The 17,487-nt window shown below is 41.1% G+C and overlaps 2 protein-coding genes and 1 long non-coding RNA gene across 5 annotated transcripts; 2 read left to right on the top strand and 1 right to left on the bottom strand.

The window, feature by feature from the left end:
• The first annotated feature begins 644 nt into the window (after window positions 1-644).
• arsg (arylsulfatase G) lies at window positions 645-10,987 on the top strand. Its single transcript, XM_058620747.1, has 10 exons — window positions 645-862; window positions 933-1,168; window positions 2,606-2,720; window positions 4,013-4,159; window positions 5,687-5,889; window positions 5,976-6,056; window positions 6,313-6,421; window positions 6,761-6,881; window positions 6,972-7,062; window positions 7,955-10,987. Exons 1-10 carry the CDS (start codon window positions 645-647, stop codon window positions 8,266-8,268), a joined length of 1,635 nt encoding a protein of 544 aa, XP_058476730.1. The 3' UTR covers window positions 8,269-10,987.
• On the bottom strand, window positions 10,175-16,471 carry LOC131448361 (WD repeat domain phosphoinositide-interacting protein 1-like). 3 transcript variants are annotated; one of them, XM_058620749.1, is made up of 13 exons: window positions 16,337-16,469; window positions 15,709-15,747; window positions 15,459-15,541; window positions 14,381-14,550; window positions 14,181-14,277; window positions 13,219-13,316; window positions 13,044-13,136; window positions 12,875-12,945; window positions 12,603-12,710; window positions 12,069-12,233; window positions 11,871-11,978; window positions 11,557-11,693; window positions 10,175-10,515 (listed from the first exon to the last, which is right to left on the bottom strand). In XM_058620749.1, the coding sequence occupies exons 1-13, from the start codon at window positions 16,411-16,413 to the stop codon at window positions 10,394-10,396; spliced, it is 1,368 nt and encodes a 455-aa protein (XP_058476732.1). In that variant the 5' UTR covers window positions 16,414-16,469; the 3' UTR covers window positions 10,175-10,393. The 3 variants fall into 3 exon arrangements, 2 of the variants coding, with proteins under 2 accessions (XP_058476732.1, XP_058476733.1); XR_009234187.1 differs by having other exon boundaries at window positions 10,380-10,515; window positions 11,557-11,713; XM_058620750.1 differs by lacking the exon at window positions 15,709-15,747 and having other exon boundaries at window positions 16,337-16,471.
• On the top strand, window positions 13,200-16,343 carry LOC131448365 (uncharacterized). Its single transcript, XR_009234188.1, has 3 exons — window positions 13,200-13,360; window positions 14,358-14,569; window positions 14,660-16,343. It is a non-coding gene; the product is annotated as an uncharacterized LOC131448365 (long non-coding RNA).
• Window positions 16,472-17,487: the final 1,016 nt, after the last annotated feature.

Here is a 17,487-nt window from a genome sequence, read left to right as displayed (position 1 = left end):
TTGGATGGTCGTTCTGCGGAAGTCTTGAGGGTTACTGTAATGACAAGTATACGGGCGCAAAGCTCGATTTCTCTACTTCAGGGTATCCACCCATCCATCATCTACCGCTGTATCGTCCACATGAGGGTCACACGGCGGGTGCTGTGCCAATCTCAGCTGACACATGGCGAAAGGCGGGGTCACACCCTGCACAGATAGCCAGTCCATAGTTTTTGAATTTTCTAGATATCACAAACGGTCTAGGAGTTACGGTCATGAGAAGTACTCATGGCAAATCCTGTCGGTGACGATTTGAGATCTCACAGAAACCCACTGATTTAACGTAACATCAGAATATAAACAGACTTGGAGGCGGACTATAGCTGTTGTGTGCGCAATGTTTTGTGTTAAGAACCGTGGAAAAAAAAAATGGATGAAGTCATGGTTGAGAAGATAGAATCACCTTGGCTTGTACAAGTTACAGTTCTAAACAAAAGTTAGCAACTGCGTACCAGACAGTACCCGTCTACTTCAAGCACCAAAATAGGTTGAAACTATGAATACACCAGTTTATTATCTTGTAGGAACATTTACATTGTGTTTTTAATGCTTTGCCACTTTTTCAATAAAACCGATGTAACTCTTTGTCAGGTTTTTGACCCAAAATGGCCAGCGTTTTCACCACGTTCCTCCTGACCGGGATGCTGCTGTGTGGAGTGCTGCTGCAAACATTGTCCCAAAATAGAGCCAGGGTCGACAATAGGCCCAATTTCATCATCATACTGGCAGATGACATCGGCTGGGGCGACCTGGACACTAACCAGGTGGATCTGAAGGCCAACAACACACCTTACCTCAACCTGATGGCCGAACAAGGACTGAGGTAGAAAAACTCATGGTCCTTAAGTCAGTTTGCAGTGTCTTTTATTATTGAATTTGAATTTTATTTCCAGATTGACAGACTTCCATTCTCCAGCTTCTACTTGCTCCCCGTCCCGTGCTGCCATCCTGACAGGCCGCTACGGCCTCAGAAACGGAGTGACGCATAATTTCGCAGTGCGCTCTGTGGCAGGTTTGCCTCTTTCTGAGTTCACAATGCCCAGACTTCTACAACAATCAGGATATTACACAGCCATGATCGGGAAATGGCATCTGGGCCACAACGGACCGTACAGTCCCACGAACAGAGGTAAGTGCGACTTTGACATTTTTGTCTCTCCATGGTGGCTTTTGATATAAGGTTGCAAAAATTCTGGGAATTTCAAAATTGTAAAATTTATATGGGAATTAACGGGAATGTAAGGAATATTTTACTGTTTTTGCTGTAAGCTCTACTAGAAGTTCTACTCAAAAATGAATCTGCGTCATGTTTTTTTAATTCTATAATTTTGCGTGAATCTCAAAACAAAATGTTTCTGTTTGTATATGAAACAGTTTCTTTTAAATTACCCAAAAATGTCCAGTTAATTATCATAAATTCCAATGGAAAGTTCCCAATTTGCAGTATTTCCAAAATTCCGGAACTAAAGTTTCCATGGAATACTAATAATCAACATTTTATCAACAGGAAAGGTGAGACAAATGAATGAAGTGCAGATATAAAAATGAAGTTGGATTATTCATAGAAGAATAAAGTGACTGCTGACAAATTTTAAATGGCAGTAATAGATGATTTGCTGACATTTGGTACAATGACACATAAACACTTTAATTTTAAGGATTTAAAACATTAATTTAAACGTTTATGCCACATGAAACTCTCAGTCAATACACTCACTATTGCTCAGACAGTATCTTTCCACTTGTAAGTGATCTTTCCAGGCTCTTACTTCGACTCTGTGACCGCGTGTTGTTGCCTCGCTGCAGGGAACAGGCCACACTCGGTCGCAGTGAAACTCCCTGCAGCTGCGTGTTGTGAAACGCCACAAGCGTCACGGTGCACAGCTGTCGCCAGCAACCAGCCTGAGACGAGGAAAAACAGATGAGATTATATTTATCTCCGACTTAACCCTTTATTAGATTTTAACGCAGTCTTTTCCAGCTGGAGACAGAAGTTTTTAAACTGCTCACTCCCCGCACCAAAATTTATAGATAAAATCAACAATTTTACATCACAGCACACAAGTGTTGTTGAGCCACTGCTGCCTCTTTGAGTGAGTGTGATCTTTTGTGATTTCGGTGTCTGAAACCCTTCAATCAGATTGACCCAAGTGAAGCATCGACTTTGGTGCGGTGGACTAAGTGACTTACTAAAGTGACAAAAACTTCAGTTTCCAGTCAGAAACAGCCGACTAAAGTATCATAGACTTCGGTGATCGCTTGGCCAAGTGGCTAAAACCTGTTTTTCGTTTTGTCCTGAGCGTCATGTCTCAGGATTCTACATGGCACTGGCAGCATTCTCAGCAAAAATTGTCTTGTATCACTGCCTCAGACAGCAACACCTGAACTATCCATTTAGGACATTCTTGTGTCTGACAGTGAATGATTAATAACCTAGTAATTGGCACATGCAGCAACCAACACTCATCTGCTGTTTCTTTTTTTACTGTGGTGAGGAACAAAATAGATTCAGTATTGTGGTAAATTTTGTTTGTGAGACTTAAGATTTAATTTGCTTCCTGGACAGGTTTTGACGACTACCTGGGCATCCCATACAGTAATGACATGGGCTGCACTGATAAACCAGGATATAACTTTCCCCAGTGTCTCCCGTGTGACTCATCTGGGCCTCAAGTGATCAGGTGTGGCTCTCCAATCTTAAGATTAAAGTAAAACTTTTCATGCCATAATGCAATTAGTGCCACTGATTTAAGGTTATTTTTTTGACATACAAATGCATTTTCCTTCCCGCATGTAAACAGTACATGGTGTTTTCTCTTTTCTATTTGAAAATACTGTAAACTGAGGCAAATGGCCTTTTTTGTAATCTGGTTTCAAATGAGCCTAACACTAGCACTACTGCTCCTACAAAGCAGAACTGAAATTATCGCGCATACCCAGGATTTTTTAACCCAGGCGAGGCTGCTAAACAAAAGCCGATTAATGCAATTTTACTCCACCCCGGTGACGTCACAGACCTGTGGGAAACAAACAAGTCGGGTAAAGAAAAAGAGAAACAAGACCGACTATAGCCCTCAGTGATAATATTACTAGTTGTTTATTAAATGTTATTTAAATGTTTTACTTTGGGCTCACTTTAAATCAATTGTTTAGACAATAAGATGTAATTAAATAAACAATATCAGCATTAATGCTGGCAGCTGTCCAAGTGGCTATGGCAATGCATGGATGATTAACGTGTGTAGAAGCAAAAAAAAATTCACATTTAAGAAGCTGAAAAATCAGAAAGGTTGATGTCGACTTGAGCTGTAGCCGCGTTAAAAAAAACGCGTGTGCATCGCAGAAACACCTAACCAGTGAGTGAATGCCAATTAAACATATTGGTATTATTTGTGGAATATTCTGAACTCCTGGCTTATAGAAGAGCGAGTGAAAGTAAACAGGGTTTACACTTGGGCAGCTAACGAGATGCATTCAAAGACCGCGGTAAGTTTATATAATCATTTCTGCAAACACACATGTCATCCACTAACTAAAGGCTTGCTGCTACTGCTACCATGTCACCATCCCTGCTTTCGAGGTTCAGGTGTGAACCTGTCAGACGACCTAAATATTTACAGGTCAGATCATTTGAAAACCTGCCAATCAAGCGGTAGCGGTAACAAGATCAGCATCACACGAGGAAACTTCATTTGATCCTATGAGCCTCTGTGAAGATGCTCTGGATGCTTTAAAGTGCCCCATCAGAAGAACATCTGTGTCGTAACCTTGACAACCCAGAGTTAAACCTTCCATAATGTACAGTAACTGCAGACAGACTGCAGTCACTCAATCTATTCAACAAGGTATCATTCGCTTCTATTCAGATTAAGACCCTACATTGATTTAAATATTCCCAAATCCTTTGAGCGCTTGACAACCTGACTGGCACTAACTGAACTAACACAGCATTGGTCGTGTAATCTTAATCTAGGTTGAAGAGGAGAATACATGAGGGCTGTTATTCCAGTGTGGGCCTTCCACTCTTTGAAAACAGCAGTATTGTGGAGCAGCCGCTCGACCTGTGGACACTGACAGAAAGATACACATCTGCGGCCACCAGGATCATACACAACGCAAGGTATACAACACACACACCTGCACGGACACACAACTGTCAACTGTTTACAATTTTTACTATACGTTAATAGATTACCATAGAAAAACGCTCATAATATGCTCAAAATATGTTTTTTACCCCTCATTGATTCATTATTACTGAATCGTAATCTAACGTTTATAATCTGACCGCCAGAGACGGTATATCCAGGTATTTCATACTGTCTCTGGCGGTCAGTAAGAATGAAATGGAACCTTAATTACATCCGTAACTCTCAATTTGCTTCTTAAAAAGTGTTGTTTGAAAAAATTGACACAAATCTAATTCAAATGCAGATGCACAAAGACAACATGATCCAGCAAGGACATTATTTTAGTTAAGAAAACTTAGCTTACAGACAGATAGATGGGTCGATAACCAGACGGATGAGTTGAAAAGCTGCCGAGCAAAACAGTAGCACAGGAGTGTTCACATGAGAAACGCAAGGCAACGTTAACTGAGACTCAGATGCTCTGTCAGAGAAAGATATTTTACAAAGGGTAGAAATACATGGTGCCTTTCTGTTTTGTAGTGAGAAACTGGTTTAAAGGATGGGCAGACCTGACAGGTGAGTGAGCAAGACAATGGCTGAGGACACCTGGTGGTGGGTGAGTGGAGGAAAAGAAGAGGTTAGAGGGGATCAAAGGGATCAAAGGGATCAAGGCTCAGCCTGAAAGTCAAGTGTGCATATACAGTTCCTGACAAAAGTCTTGTCACTTATCCATTTTGTAGAAAAAACAGCTCCTAACCTAACTTTGAATTAATCCATTGGTTTTAGAAATGGCTCATATGAAAGCTAAAACCCTCCCAAATCATGTTCAATATACTAAAATAAATTTGCTTCACTGAAGAAAGATTGATCATTTAATAAACACAGAAAGGTCAGATTTTGGCAAGACAAAGGTTTTGTCGCCTACAGACAGTAATGTGAAAATTGAACAAATAATTTACTTCAAATACAAAAATATGCTGCATAACATCAGTGAATTAAGCAGTGGTGCTGTGAGATCCATATTTAATATCTTGTATGACTTCCATGAGCTTGAAGGACTGCATCCATGCGGTTCGACAATGATTCATACAATTTATTGATGAAGTCATCAGGAATAGCAAAGAAAGCAGTCTTACATGCCTCCCAGAGTTCATCAAGATTCTTTGGTTTCGTCTACCATGCTTCCTCTTTCATTCTACCCCAGAAATGCTCAATGATGTTCATGTCTCGTTCACCGTTAAAGAAGATGGTAGCAACACGGGCACACCAATGAGAAGGTACTGTATGTCCAAAGTTTTGACTGGTAGTGTGTGTGCTAGCGGGTATTCCTACAGTGGAAAACATTTCCTTCAGGGACGTCGTTGGCCAGATAAAGCTCGTCCACTGCAGGATTTAACCCTCACACTGTCTGTTGTCATTGTGTATGCTAGCAAATGTGAAATACTGACTGGCAAATCTGCCCGTGTGTCCATATCAACTATCTGACACCACGTCCCTTTTAATAATTGTTTTCTCAGGGAGCGAGGACAGCCGTATCTGCTGTACATGGCGTTGGCTCACATGCACGTCCCTCTGGCCCCTCCTGTCCTTCCTGATGCTCGGCGCACGGGTGACGGCAGCGTGTACGGAGCAAGTCTGCGAGAAATGGACAGCCTGGTGGGGGCAGTAAAGAGCGCGTCTGATGACGCGGACCAAAACAATACTCTTATCTGGTTCACTGGTGAGAACACTGGAGGAATTCCTTATTTTGACACTGACATTGTAACTAATTTATTACAATCTATGTCTTTGTTTCACTGTGTTTAGGCGACAATGGGCCTTGGGAGAAGAAGTGCCAGTATGCAGGAAGTGTAGGACCTTTCGTGGGAAAGTGGCAGACCAGCAGAGGTAAAAAAAATAAAAAATTATGATACAATTTAGACTTGGGCATGTGCAAATGTTCTTCCTTGCATAGAAGATGTCACTGAGAGTGATGATTTGGCTATTATTTGGCTATTTTGATGAAATGATTAGAAAAACAATTGGAAAGGGACTAATGATGGAGCATAAATTCAGGAGATAGTTGCCTGGTCATGGCTGGAGCTACTCTACATAATCATATCTGCTGTTAGTCCCTTGATTCTCTTGCTTTTTTGTGTGTCAGGTGGAGGCTCTGCCAAGCGAACCACCTGGGAGGGAGGTCACAGGGTGCCGACAGTGGCCTACTGGCCTGGAAAGATTCCTGCCAACACCACCAACTCTGCCCTGCTCAGGTACATCACAGACTCAACTGGTATTGGTATTTAGTCCAGCACTGGATTGGATATGAAAAAACAATTTAACAAAAAACTGCCTCCAAAAGAGTTGAAAAGGCTAGGAACTCAGTAATTCCGTCTTCCAACCACAACTAGAACGATAAAAGGTTCTTGAGGCCAATTTTAGAGTTGCAATTATGAGCCATTTTGCATCTTCCATGGCTAATTACAACAAAACACAAACTTTTTTTGTGTTTTCATGCAAGTTCAAGCTACCAAAAAGACACTACTTTCAGTAAAAGTAGTAATAAAAACTATAACATTGAGCCGTCTTCTCCTCTTGATACTTTCTTGCAGTGGCATGGACATTTTTCCAACTCTTCTGTCTCTGGCAGGAGTTTCACCTCCTACAGACAGACGCTACGACGGCATTGACGCCACAAACGTCCTCCTGCGTGGCGAACAGACCGGTCATGAGGTACAATGCGTAGATTTGCCGCCAATCTTACTTTACTTTGTAGAAATACTTCACTGTAGGATTTTGATTCTCTTCTCTTCTCATTTTTAGTTTCTCTTCCACCCAAACAGCGGCGCTGCAGGGACGTTTGGTGACCTGCAGACGGTTCGAACAGGGAAGCACAAAGCATTCTACATCACAGGTACGGGTCAAACACGAGTCAGCGGGCTCTGTAACCGAGTTTCACTTGTTTATGAACACTAAAAGCACAAATTTTAAGTTGCAAAGCAGTTAACAAACTGTAAAGACACCCCACACTTACCTCCTCTCAAAAATCAAACAAACTCTGACCCACAGGTGCAGGTGATCTTCACTAACATCACATCGCACACACTCATTAAGTTCCACATAGACACTCCTCACAGACACACACACTAAGACACACCTTTATTATCACTAAATCAATCTGTGACAGTTGTACAATCCAAATATGTACCTCACTCCCACAACATGAAACAACTTGAATAGAAGTAATAAAAAAACAAAGATCAACATTAGTATAAATAGATCTTTAAAAACGACATTTTAGACAGATTCACAAAATGGTGGACAAGAAACATGTTGGTTTATAGCTTTATTTGTATACTATAATCAAGAAATTCCAAAAAGTTAGAAGATATACGTTAACTGACCACTATATGAGTTACAACTGTCCAACTGCTTGTTAATGCAAATATTGAAACAGCCAATTGCATGGCAGCAAATTGATAGATTTAGTCATTTAGACATGAGTTGTGTTTCCATTACCCGTAGAAATGTGCAAAACCTAAATATCGCAATAAAAAAACTGGAAATGGAAACACCTCGGCTTCACTAAACTAAATTTTCACGCTCTCATAAGGTGGTTTTTCAGACGTGTCAAAAGTGTAATGACAACACTTTTTTTGCATTTACACATCCCCGTCGTCACGTAGGGGGAGTCACATGACCAGTTCACTCCAGTACAGGAGTGACAATCAAGATCACTGTTCAAAAACCATGGAAATGCAAAATGCTATGTACTACTCCAACCACTTCTCTGTGTCCACCTGCAGGTGCAGCTGAGTCATGTGGCGGTGGGACAGGCACGCAGCAGCTCCATGACCCGCCATTAATATTCAACCTGGAGCACGACGAGGCCGAGGAAACGGCGCTGGACACGGGGACACCCGAATACCGCGCGTTAGCCGACAGGATTGCACGCAGGCGGGAGGAGCTGCTGTGGGACATTGCCACGGACACGTCCGTGTCCATGGGGGACTACAGTGCAGACGAGTCTGCGGTGCCCTGCTGTGACCCGACACAGGCCGTGTGCCGCTGCCACCCGCCGGGCCGAGCATGGGAACTCCCCGGCTCACACAAGGACTAAAGAGAGGCACAGAGATGTAAGCAAACACAACGGGGGTATCTCTGTTTGTTTGCAGGGTTTTTTGTTTGCCAGGTTCAACGTCCAGATGTAGCAGCAGGAAGAGGAGACGTGCAAACAGACGGAGGAGGAGAAGGCCAAACGCTGGCCTTTCACTCGCCACGTGGTACAGGAGAGGTCAAGGTGAGGTTGTTCTCTGTAAGGTCAATAGTTTCAGGAAGATAAGATCGACCAAAACAGAAAAACAGTTGACGTGTGTGGCAAGTTATGGATCTGTTTATGGAGAAATGGAAAATTACATTTTCAAATGTCTTAGTTTTGTCCACAAACCATGATTCAGTTTGAATGATTCATTTGTTATATAGAGCAACCAGAAAGTATTCACATTTACGAAGCTGAAAAATCAAAGAACCTGACCGTCAAACCAAATAATCTTTGTGTTTCAGTGTATATTAAATCATAAAAAAGCCACACGGCTATTGAATGATCGATGTTTCACAGTAGAAATACACAGCTTTCTTGTCATTTTGTAAATTTGATGAAAATATGTTAAAATCAAGCAAGACAACACAGGTTTTGAGTCACTTGTCCACTTTAATGAGTCTCTGTGATGATGAATGTCCTAGTAGGTGAACAGCTCATAAATGTGTCCTAACAATGCCACCTTTTGGCAACTGAAATGTTACTTCTTATAACAGTACTCTATATAAATGTGTGTATATGTGTATATATATATATATATACACATACATACACACAGTTTTCACACAGTAAAAATCCTCAATATAATTTCATACACATGGTCAGTGATATGTAATACTTAAAACTTTTGTTTTTTTTGTTGCAAAAAGAATATTCGGTACATCAAAGTAAAAATGATAATGACTTAACATAGTTATTATTAGTTAACATAGTTTTCAGCATCAAGTCGTAAATACACAAAAGGACATCGCTGAAATCCACCGGCGTGTAACTGGTACGTCACGTGCGGCTCGTCGTCAAGATTTTTTGTTTTCTTTCACATTGAGCTGCGGACGTCCACGCGATCAGGTTACGTTTGTGACTCCGCAGGTTTTTCAGTCTCGCCTGTCACCCGCCATAATTAGAAGCGCAGCTGCATCGCAGCGGGTCACATAATACTTACTGCATGTGTCAGGATTTAAATAGTTTGTAATAGGCTGTCTTCTCCTTTCTTGAGTGGACTATGCTGCTGCTCCTCCGTCTCTCGAGATGTGATGCATGTAATGCCCTATGATGAGCTTGAGATGTCCCAGACAAAAAAATGCCCTGATATTTATTCAGGTGACAGGAAAAATAAAAGTACTTTCATGACCAGACTTTAACATTAAGCTGCTAAAATAAACCTCTCTTAGCCTAAGTTGACTCTAAAATGGCTGCTTGTTGATTCTCAGTATATTCAAGTCATGTGCTCACGTCTTCGCAAGTGGACCAATCATGTGCTACCATGATAACATTGTGCGGCAAAAATGTTCATTATTTAAATAATGAATGGTTTCTAATTGCATGAAAAAGGGAATTAAAGGTCCAGTGTGTAACATTTAATAGGGTTAATTAGCTGAAATTGAGCATACAGAGTGTATAACGGCTTTAAAATGGAAATAATTTGGTTTACGTAGCCTTAGAAAAGTGGCCTTGCTTTCAGGAGGATGCCATCTCGTGTTGACGTGTTTGTATAGCAGCCTGAAAAAAAAAAAAAGCCAGAGCTTGTGTTTCACTTTCTGAAGCAGAAGCTTCATGTGCAAATGAAGAAAAAAGGCCACTGTAGTTCCCAGATGCGCAACTCCAGTTAATTCTTACACACTGGACCTTTACGAGCAGGACTCTCAATCTGTTCAAGCGCAAAAAGCCTAAAATATTCTAAATATGCACGTTGTTTAACGTTGTTTTAGTGTTTTTTTTTGTCCTGAAGCTGAACACAGAAACAACAGGAAGTTGCACTCTGGCACTTTTCACGTTTTTACCCTAGGCCAGCAGGGGTACAGGTGTGAGGGACAATACATCAGGAATATCTACGTCCATCCTCTCTTGCTCGAGAACATGTGAGTCTGATTGGGATGGTGGTGGTGGTGGGGGGAGGGGATTGGTGTTAACAGGGTGGAGGCGTTGGTCAGTTACTCTGGTTGCCGACCGGAGGGAACTCATTCTCGTCGTCCAGACAGATGGGGCTCTCGGCGAATTCGTGCTCTGGAATAACCTCGCCTTTCAGGGCTCCGCCATCTTCAGAATAACCTGAGAAAAGAAGTTAGGAGTCAGTTGTAGCTGAATAAATTTAAAAAATATATATTAATTTTATTGTTTTTAAATAATGTAAACGCATGCATTTATTTTTCTTAAGAATTTGAAAGTTTATAGGTTACCCGTTGTAGCAGGTGGGGGCTCTAATTAGTGATGCACACGACGAGCACTAAGCTACTGAAGCTAGTGTTGTGATTGTCTCTGTCCTCTAATGTGTTATAAAACTGATTTATCCTGCTATAAGCTGAGTGGACAAGGGATGATAGTAATTGCCAGCACGTTTGTGAGTGTTATTGAGTGTTTGGGGGGGGACTATTGTTTTACAGCCTGCTGCTGTGTTGGTGCTAACTGTTCCTCTTGCTAGACATGTCATTGTGTTTAATTTACAGTAAACTGGTGTGTGTGTATTTCTTGGACACTTTTATTTCAGTAATTGTTATTAAATGTTACAGCTGCAACAGATTAAGTCCATGTTTAAAGCAACAAGTTCATTTTTATATGTATTTTTGCTCATTGTTTTCATATTATTGTGCATTCATTTTACGTATGGCAGCACTTTCTGGCTTCAAAAATGTCACGGAGACGTGGATAATCATTTATTTAAGTGTTTCCTTTGCTTTGGTTGTTGACATTTACATTCATTAGCCTAAGTACATTGATTAAATCTAGTTTAATTTTGACCAGTTTAATAAATTTACATATGGCAATCCCACACATTTTAATTTGTAGATAATGAGTATAATAGTCTTTCATAATACAACACTTGCTGAAAATAAGTTTTTCCTGCACTGATTCCTATTTATGTCCTCATTTCTCATGTCATCGGCCAAAAAATGCAATTATATTTTACACTCACCACTAAATTGAGTGTCCTGTACTTAATAAAGTGGCTGGTAAGTGTTTGTAAATATGATAATCTCATACTCATAGGAATAATTAAACCAAACTTTATGGTTTTTTTTGGTTTTTTTTTAAAAAGAGTAATTCTGATATTATTGGCATGTGCATTTCAAAATTGTTTATGATTGGCTTTACCCATGAGGGTGGTGGAGGAGGGCGGGGTTGAAGGAAGCGCCACAGTGGCTGCGTATGATTGGCCGGCTGGTTGAGGAGAGACGTCCTGTGTCGGCTCTTCATTCTCTTCTACCTGCTCCTCGCTGGAGTCAAACAACCTGCAGGAAATAGACAGAGACTTAACGACAAGACACAAGACCCACAGTGATAACACGAACATAGAACAAGGAGGAGTTAGGTTAGCTGCTCTAAATAATAGTCAACTGAATCAGAATATCTATATAAAGCAGCATTTTCTCCTACATTTTCAGCTACACACACATATTTATACTCACCTGTGTTTTTGGACAAGGACACACTCGCCTCCATCTTGTGGATCCACGTTATAGACGTAGAGAAATCCGTCCGAGGACGCCACCAGCAGGCGAGGGAGCTTCTGAATCCTGAATCAGAGGTGAATAAACATGCAGGTGTTGACAAACATCACTCTCTCTGTGTATGTATCTTTGTGTGTGTCACTATGTTTGCTGTACATTGCCAGGGCGCAGATGTTCTTCAGGCCGAACATGTTGAGGCGAACGGTCGCGAAGGCTCTGTCCTGATGCATCATGTCTGACACCTGGGCGGGCAAGTAGGTGCTGGCTGCTGTGAACATTTTGCCCACATACGCTGACCATGTGGGAGACTCCTCCTCTTGACTGTAAAGAAATGATTAGGATTAAAAGACTAAAAAAGTCCAGTGTGTATGAATTAGTGACATCTTATGGAGCTAGTAAGCCACCTCAAATGTCACACAATGGAATTTCACATGGTGAGATACTGAAAGTGTTGCATTGTTTTACATCGGAAATACAGCAGATGTCGCTAGTCGTTCAATGAATTGTCCCAAAGGAAGGTTCAGAAAATGAAATTTTTAAATACGGAGAAATTATGTATTGCTTCACGTATATAATTAAGTGTGTTCAAAAGTAAATACATTTTTACTTGAATGACAGTATCTTCAAAACCACCACCAGCATTATCCACAAACTTCCTTCATGATGTAGAAACAAATACGAGTGTTTTACCTGGGGCTGTGCTGCTCCAGTTTAAAGATATGGACCGTCTCTGTGTTGCTGGACGCGCAGAGGAACTGGGCATCAGCACTGAAGGACAATGAACTGATGCTAACATACCTGACAAACAGAAGGAACAAAAACACAAACGGGTAGAAATGTTAGAAATGTTAGAAATAGAAATGTATACAATTGGCCTATACTGTACGTGAACTTTATTGTCTTTTGTCCATGTTTTACATGAGAATAAGCAGTAGATTAAATGTGAAAACGTGAGCGCTGACCTCTTCATCCCTCGCCGGAATTCAAACAGCCTCTGTCCTTCAGGAATGCTGAAGACTCTGATCACGGTTCCCTGTGGTGCAGAAAATGGTTAGACTCATGTGAAAGGTGGTGGTGGTGTTGTGGGTTTTGGTGGGTATTTATTACTGTATATATGAAAAGATTAATCACCTTCTCTGATGCGCTGGCCAGTTTGGTGCCAGAGGTGTTGAAGGTGAGAGCCGCCAGTGGACTATCATGGGCCTGAATCAGTGTCACCGTGCTCTAAAAGGACAGAAAAAAGCATTTTTCTAGTGACTCTACTTTTTGAATGTCTCCACTGCATTGTTTTTTGCGTTTGTCTCACCAGGTTGTTTGCATCGTAGATGGTGATCTCTCCGATGGTGGCGCTGCCAGGGTACGCCAGGTATGAGTTACCGTGGTTGACGGAGAGAGCGCAGAGACCTACGACGGGAGAAAGCAGGACACTTTAGATCATTGGTCAGCATGTAAGTTTTATCCATGCAGTTAATCGAATATAAATGTTGTGGTTGCTAGTGTCTTAAAACTTCTTCAGTCAGAGACAAAAAAACATTTGTGAGCTGCCTTATGGCCTGGTGATAGTGTGGGCGTTGTCTTTAAACACCAACTTTTAACACTTATGATGATGCAAAGAATAAAATGTAAAAAAAAAAAATGCTCTAAAACTATATATTCCCTTTTCGAACTGTGACTAATTATGTGCATCATTTCAATTTTGAGAATAACTGCTTAAAGTTTGAGCTGAATATATGCTAATAGTTATTTTACTCTCCAAACCTGTAAAACCTAATATAATTTCCAAGAGATGTTTGGTAAATTAGTTACAACTTACCTTTATGCACCTTATTTTTTTATACTATACACTTTTTTTTATATAATATTACTTAAGTAAAAGCCTTAAAGTATATGACATTTACTGTACTTAAGTATCAAGAGTAATTTTTTGATATAAAATGTACTTAAGTTTTAGAAGTAAAAGCATTAAAAAAAGTGAGGAGTTGGGATTGAGTTGTCAAGATGTGTGAATGGGTGAACACGTGTAAAGCAGTTCATTAAGACTAGAAAAGCTCTATGTAAATACAGACCATAATACCAACTCTTCTTCTTCTGATTTTATTTGGTAGTAATGACCAACAAAGATTGTTTGTTAGCAAATGTAATGGAGTAAAAGTAAAAGTTTGCTAGAAAGTAAAGTACAGATATACGTGAATTTTGTACTTAAGTAGAGTAAGGAAGTATTTGTACTTTGTGGCATTACAACACTGTGTGTGACAGACTTGTCGTTACCTGACAGGTTGGTGGGTGTGTTGAGCAGGGTCTTGAGTAGTTTCATGTCTTTGATGTTGTGGATGTAGATGGACTCCTCCAGACATACCACCAGCCGCTGGTGGAGACAGTGACACAGAGATTAGTGTAACAGTGAAAAACATGACGGCTACGTGACACGCGTCTCCACATGTTCAGGTCTGTGTCGTCGTGCCTCTCACCTGTCTGTTGAGCCTGACGGAGAGGATGTTGTTGGAGTAGCTGTAGTTACAGATCTCCGTGCCCTTCTTGAAGTGGTAGACGTTCATTCGCCGCGGCATGGACAGACTGACCACCACCACCAGGCTGCTGGAGAACAGCCGCTCCACGATGTACACGTCTGGACATTCAACTGCAAGACGAGACAAGAGGTGGAACCCTTTTAGCGTGTTTTTTTTGGTGTAGAAAACTCTGGGGTTTTTTCTTTAATTTTATTTTGTTTCTCTTTCTATTGTATTCAGGTTTCCCACACCTTTGTTGACTTAAAATTCAAGGACTTTCCAGGATCAATTCCCTCAAATTCAAGGACAGAATGTTCCGACACGGCTTAAGATGGGAGGGCGGCTTGTAAGAGCGTCTTCGCTCATGGCGTCCACTTTTATTGATTTGCAGCACGCTCTGCATCTGGACAAGTGAATGTCCTTGGGATCTTGGTCAAAGCCAGTCTTTGTACAGACAGAGATCTTGACATTTTAATTTCCCAGGCATCACGTCGTCATTTGCTCTCTCTTTGCTAAACGTTACTCGCTTGTTGTTTTGAGTTTAATCTCACGTCAATCTTACTGTCTCTCTCACGTCACGGAGGGAGTGCTATTAATTATGACTCGATGTTTGTTCTGCGTAGGCCTGCGAAGTCTACGTATATCAAGCATTGAAGGGCAACAGTAGGTGGCGTCGCAACAAACAAGGGAGACGTTTATCTTAATATCAACTGAACTTCTTTCTTTCACATTTCAATGACCCATGTCTATTTAGGGCAATTTTCAAAAGTTTTCAGAGGCCTTGAAGTGTTTTCCCAAATTCACAAACTTTCAAGGATTTCAAGAACCTGTGGGAACGCCGTGTATTGAATTTCACCTTTTTATCTTGCCGATATCCAATCCGGTGATTTTTAAACCGATATTGATATTAACTGTATTATCGACTCATTTCTACCAGGAACCATCCAGCACGACCACCGTCAGTTACAGGAGCTTTGCTGATGGGACATGTACTCTCAGACTAACGTAGAAACAAGAATAACGTCTATTTATTTCCTACCTCCTTCATGGATACAGTCCAGTTTGTCCACAGCGGTGACTGAGAAGAGTCGGTAGCCAGTCTTGGTGCCAACAGACAGAGAACTACGATAGAAACACAGCACACACCATCTAACCAACCACATTCACATACACCTTTAAGGTGTACAATAACATACTAACACAGCACAGTGCTAGCTGGTTGTCTCTGCACCAGGGTGCAGTTTTACATTGGATAAGCAGAGATAAGAGACATGAGACGAAGCAGTTACCTGCGTTCACTTCCTGACTGGTGATGCCTCGACTTCTGGCTGAAAACAAAAGGCTTTAGTCTCAGCTTTCTCTCATTGTTTACTCTCCCTTTTCATTGTTTTTGTTTCTTGTTGAAAGTATGTTACTGAAACTAAAACATGCAGAGGAGAAGGTCATCTGTTTACACCAGCACATGTAAATCAATGTAGCGTAAAGTTTGTGTGTGAGAGACTTTTAGTATGTGTGAGATGGGAAATTTATGAGCTGTTCATTTCTATTTTGAGGTGGCATGAAAGTCCCAGGGGGCCCCATTAGCCTGGGCCCTCAAACTCCTTTAAAACGTCACTGCATGAGGCCTAAATGTGTTAAATCCACAGTTTAAAGCTGTGTCAGTTTTTACACAGCAGCTGGTTTGGTCACTAACTGTGTATGTGAAAGTGCAACAGGCCTAAAAAGATTATCACAGTGGCCTAATTCACTCTCAGCTGATCTGGAAGTTTTACACGAGGCATTTAAACGCTTGTAGTTTAGGTTTGGACGCACAAAACAACGAATTACACTGTGTTTAAATGCGGTTTTGACAATAATAATACATCAACAGTCAAAGGACACTGAGTTCAAGGAGGGCCGGAACCGCAGGTCGCTTACGTGGTGTCCTGGTTAAACGAGGCGCAGATGAATCCTCGGTCCACTTCGGGGAAGTCCGGTAAATCCTGGGGCTCCATCCGGACCGCCGGAGTGTCGCTGCTCTCAGTGGGACGAGGTCGGAGGCCTTTCCTTGGGCTCGGGTTGATCCCCCCGCTTCCCCTCGTCTGCTCCCGGACTCCAGGCGCCACGCTCACACTCTTCGTGGAGGAGGAACGTCCGGGCAGACTGGCTCAGGTGTGACACATCGCACACCGAGCGAACTGTCCCCGAACCCGGACACAACAAAAGACACACGCCGCGTCCTCCTCCGCTTGATGATGGCACGTCCACAGTGCTATTATTGTGTTTTTAACTTTCTATGGGTCCACACTGCAAAACAAAAACAGCTGATGGGAGGATGCGTCACCGCGAGCTGCAAGGCGATTGGACTGCGCTAACACGTCGACACGTCCTTTCCACCATTTTTATTGGGTTCGCTTCTCACAGCGTCTCGTCGATTCGACAGCACAGCTGTCAATCGAATAAGGGCCGCCTGCTTTGAAAATTACGCCCGCTGATTGGCCAATTTTACTTTCAGTCTCGTCACGAGGAATTGTTTTGAAAATTTCATTGGATAAGAGACGCGCATCAAGTTTCAACGACCTCGAGAGCGATGTCGAAAGATTTTTGTTGTTCGCCAAATAAGTTCATTATGTTTGTTTTAAATTAAAACATTTTAATGGTGAAACGAAACACGAAGATACAATTGTTTTATTACATTAAATTAGATGAGAAAATGTTTAGTTAAATACACAATATCAATGTACAAATATTACAAATAATAAAGTTATGTAAAATATTATATAAATAAATACATATATTTAAACTGCACTGTTTAATGCACTGTATCACTGATAAATAATAAAATGGAATAGTGTAGAAATAATTTAATCTACATAGAAGTATAAAAATATTCATAAAATGTCATAAAGAAAAAAATAAAAGGTGCACCTTATTTGTAGTATATATTTGAATAATAGTGACAGTATTATTGAATTAAAGTACATGTATCTACTGTAAAAATACAAATGTATTTGAATTTTTAAGTGGAATAAACGGGCTTCCATACAAATGTAATACGTGCTTGACGTAAATAATAGCACCAGTTTATT

This window comes from Solea solea, chromosome 21 (assembly GCF_958295425.1).
Source record: "Solea solea chromosome 21, fSolSol10.1, whole genome shotgun sequence".
NCBI lineage: Eukaryota > Metazoa > Chordata > Actinopteri > Pleuronectiformes > Soleidae > Solea > Solea solea.
The sequence above is the reverse complement of the archived record's forward strand: the minus strand, read 5'-3'. Positions and strand labels throughout refer to the sequence as shown.